The 4230-nt window shown below is 26.7% G+C and overlaps 1 protein-coding gene across 1 annotated transcript; it reads right to left on the bottom strand.

The window, feature by feature from the left end:
- Positions 1-1900: 1900 nt before the first annotated feature.
- On the bottom strand, positions 1901-3818 carry ENH_00076450 (hypothetical protein, conserved; the record flags this gene model as incomplete). The annotated part of the gene is made up of 7 exons (XM_013577676.1): positions 1901-1969; positions 2288-2416; positions 2842-2898; positions 3071-3181; positions 3270-3380; positions 3514-3703; positions 3790-3818. The coding sequence occupies 7 exons, from the start codon at positions 3816-3818 to the stop codon at positions 1901-1903; spliced, it is 696 nt and encodes a 231-aa protein (XP_013433130.1).
- Between the last annotated feature and the right edge of the window lie 412 nt (positions 3819-4230).

A 4230-nucleotide genomic window follows, 5' to 3' on the forward strand; every position in this document is an offset into this window, starting at 1 on the left:
CAGCAGCAGCAGCAAGTGGTAAGCAGTTGAATACTAATTGGAGTTATTTCTCTTCTCAAAACTAACTGGAAATGTCAGTTATTTAATTCTAATTAAAAGAATTAAATTGTTTTATTTGAATTTATAAAAGGCGAATATAAATTCAAAAAGCAACAACTGGTGAGCTCCAGGTGTATGTACACCCGAGCGCACTTCAGCAGCAGCAAACGGCGAAGTTGAATTTGCAGCAATTCAGTTTAATTTGAATAAAATAAAAGAATTAAATGAATTTAAATTAATTATTTCATTTAATTCTTTTAATTTGTTTTTATTTTTTCCTTTAATCGCAAAATTGCTTCTTTCTTCTTTCCCTCCTCCGCCGCGAGGCGCCTCCGTTCGTCCTGAGCCAAAAAGGAAATTAAAATCTTTTTTGAATTATTAAATTTTTATTATTATTAAATTCAAAATTAAAAAATTATTATTTTCTTTTTTATTTTGAATAATTGTCATAATGAGGCAACAAAGATTCCTTTTTATAATGCAGTTCGAAGTGGCAGAACAAGTGCAGTGTACAGACACCGCAGGTCCAGAAAGAAGAAAATTAAATGTTTTCAGTTGCGAAAAGAAAAGTAAAATAAAAACAAAAAAGAAAAGAAAAAAGAAAGAAAAAGAAAAAGAAAAAACAGATGGAGAGCAAGTGGAGAAGAAGAGTAATTAAATCGCAATTAAATCTCCTTGGAAGAAGGAGAAAAGAAAGAAAATGGGAAATTAAAAAGAATTGAAAAGATATTTAAAAATAGAAAGAAAATGGGAATTTAAAAAGAATTAAAAAGATATTTAAAAATAGAAAGAAAATGGCAATTTAAAAAGAATTAAAAAGATATTTAAAAATAGAAAGAAAATGGCAATTTAAAAAGAATTAAAAAGATATTTAAAAAGCTTTTAATGAAAAAAAGAAATAAATTAAAAATGCAAATTCACCTCCAGGGTCTGCGCCAGCATGCTGCTGTAGTGACACCTGAACTCCTCGCGCACTTCCTCGCAAGCCTCTTTGTATTTCTTTTGCAGTTTCTGATTTTAAAAAAACAAATAAATTAAATCATTTAAACTCTTTTTCGAAGAAAATAAGCAAATTAAATCATTTAAACTCTTTTTCGAAGGAAATAAACAAATTAAATCATTTAAACTCTTTTTCGAAGGAAATAAATAAATTAAATCATTTAAAACTCTTTTTCGAGGAAAATAAATAAATTGAATCATTTAAAACTCTTTTTCGAAGAAAACAAATAAAATAAATCATTTAAAACTCTTTTTCAGGGAAAATAAATTAATTAAATCATTCAAAACTCTTTTTCAAACATTTTAAACTCTAGTGCATGCAGAAAGAACAGTAGAAGTGAAAAGGAAAACAGAAAAGAAAAAACAAAAAGAATTCGAAAGGAACAAATTTACAAATCCGAAAAGAATAAAATGATTTTTTAATAAAGTGAAATAAATAAAAAAGAAAAAACAAAAGAGCAAATTAATGAATGGACAAACGCGCTGCTGCAAAAGCAAACGAGTAAAAGAAATAAATAAAAGATTTAAAAATAAAAAAATTAAATAATAAAAGAAATAAATAAAAAAGATTTAAAAATAAAAACAAAAAAATTAAATAAAAGACAAAAATAAAACAAAAGTTATTTACCTCTCGAAGCTCCAGGAGTTGAGCTGCTGCTCCTTCCTTTTTGCTGTCAAAAAGCAAAATGGATTTTAAAATAAATTAGAAAGTTTTATTTGAAATAAAAATTAAATATTTTATTTAAAATAAAATAATTAATTAAGTTTTAACTTCAAACAAACAAACAAGATTTTAAATAAAATAAAAAGAAGTTTTATTTGAAATAAAAATTAGATATTTTATTTAAATTAAAATAATTAATTAAGTTTTAACTTCAAACAAATCCCACTTGTTTGCATTTGCCGCCTTCTCTTGGAGTTCTTGAATGTTCTGTAAATTTCGAAAAAAATAAAAAAAGAAAATTAAATTTATTTTTGCAATTAAGTTTTTAAAAAGTGAATTAAATGCCATTAATTGTCTTCAAAAGAGTTGTTTGTTTATTTAAAACAAATAAAACAAATCCATTAATGCAATTATTTAAAATTACTTTTCGAATTTCTTTCTTTTTAGTTGTTTGTTTATTTAAAACAAATAAAACAAATCCATTAATGCAATTATTTAAAATTACTTTTTGAATTTCTTTTTCTTTAATTGTTTATTGATTTAAAACAAATAAAACAATCCATTAATGCAATTATTTAAAATTACTTTTCGAATTTCTTTTTCTTTTTTTCGCAAACTCAAAATTTCATTTTCTCCCATTTGCTTCTCTTCGTCCAGCCGCCCAATTGCTGCTGCTGCTTCTTCGCTTTGCTGCTGCTGCTGCTGCAGCTGTTCCTGAAATATAAATAAATATAAATAAATATAAATAAATATAAATAAATATAAATAAATATAAATATAAATATAAATATAAATATAAATATAAATTATAAATAATAAATAATAAATAAATAAAAAATGAATTAATTTAAATGGAGAAAGTGGTGGAATTCGGCAGAGACAGACGACGGCAATTAAAGTTTGAAATGCGAATTTGAAATAAAGTTTTAATTCATCATTTTGAATGCATCTTTAGAAAAAGATGAAAAAGTTTAAACTTTTGAATTAAATTCAAATTTAAATTTAATTTAATATTAAATTAAATAAAATTTAAATTCAAATTTAAGTTTAAATATGAATTGAATTACATTTAAATTCAAATTTAAATTAAATTAAATAAAATTAAATTTAAATTCAAATTTAATTCTTTTAATCCTCACATCAAGAAGAGCCTTTTCTCTCTGTCTGTCTCTCAGGCGCTGTTCTGCCAAATCGACCTGAGGGAAAAAATAAAAAAAAAATAAAAAAATAAAACTTTTTGAAATAAAAAAGAATTGAATTAAACTGAGGCTTTTGCTGCCTCATTGGGGAGACAAAAGGAGCAAAAGAAGGCCATTTGAGCTGCAGCAAATGAAGAAAAGTAATTCCAAAAAAGAATTTCTTTTTTACTTTTTTTAATTCCAAATCTGTTCTTTTTTGGGCCCAAATTAAAGCCTGGGTCATTTCTTTTTGCTGCGCCGACACTGCAGCAAGAGCAGCAACAGAAAGCTTTTCTTCATTCTGCAAAAAAGAAATTAAAAACCGTTGCTGCTGCTGCTGCTGCTGCTGCTGCTGCTGCTGCTGCTGCTGCTGCTGTTGTGGATGTTACCTGACCAATGGTCTCTTCTTTTTGTTTTATTTCTTTTTCTTTTTCTTTTAAAAGTTTCTTTTCGCTTTCCAGCAGCGCCGCCGCTTCCGTGTGTTCCACCAAAGCGGAGTCCTGAGGAATCTTGAAGTTCAGAATCCGGTTTATTTCTTTTCTTTTTAATTATTTATTTCAATTTTAATTTCAATTTTAATTTCAATTTTAATTTTAATTTTAATTTAATTTAATTTGAAGTTCAGCTTCTCACGCGAGCAGCAAGAAGAGTCTGCAGCTTCTCCTCGCCTTCTTGCAAAGTCTGCTGCAGCTGCGCTGCTGCTGCTTTTGCTGCAGCAAATTCTTCGAGGAGATTTTCTTTTTTTTTCAACTCCGCAATTTTTTCTTTTTGGATTTTAATTTCATTTATGAGTTGCTGCTTCGCAGCAGCCAGCGCTGCGTCTCTGTCGCGAGAAAAAGTTGCAAAAGTTTTGCAAAAAGTCCAAAAACTTGCAAAGATTTGCAAAGATTTGCAAAGATTTGCACTTACTGCTGCCGCAGCTGCTTCATTTTCTCCATTGTGGTGTACATTTGATCAGTGCTTTTTTTCATTTCTGTTTTTATTTCATTTAATTTCTTTTCGAGGTTTTCTTTTTCTCCTTTTTTCGCCTCCGAGGCTTTGCTGCTTTCTTCCTGCTGCAGCTCCGCCTCTTTCTGTTTTTATTTAATTCAAAGTTCAATTAAATCCATTAAATCAAATTTAATTAATTTAAAGTTCAATTAAATCCATTAAATCAAATTTAATTAATTCAAAGTTCAATTAAATCCATTAAATTTAATTAATTCAAAGTTCAATTAAATCCATTAAATCAAATTTAATTAATTCAAAGTTCAATTAAATCCATTAAATTTAATTAATTCAAAGTTCAATTAAATCCATTAAATCCAATTTAATTAATTCAAAGTTCAATTAAATCCATTAAATCCAATT

The sequence above is a fragment of the Eimeria necatrix genome, genomic scaffold (genome assembly GCF_000499385.1).
Source record: "Eimeria necatrix Houghton genomic scaffold, Enh_scaff799, whole genome shotgun sequence".
In the NCBI taxonomy this organism is placed as follows: Eukaryota; Apicomplexa; class Conoidasida; order Eucoccidiorida; family Eimeriidae; genus Eimeria; species Eimeria necatrix.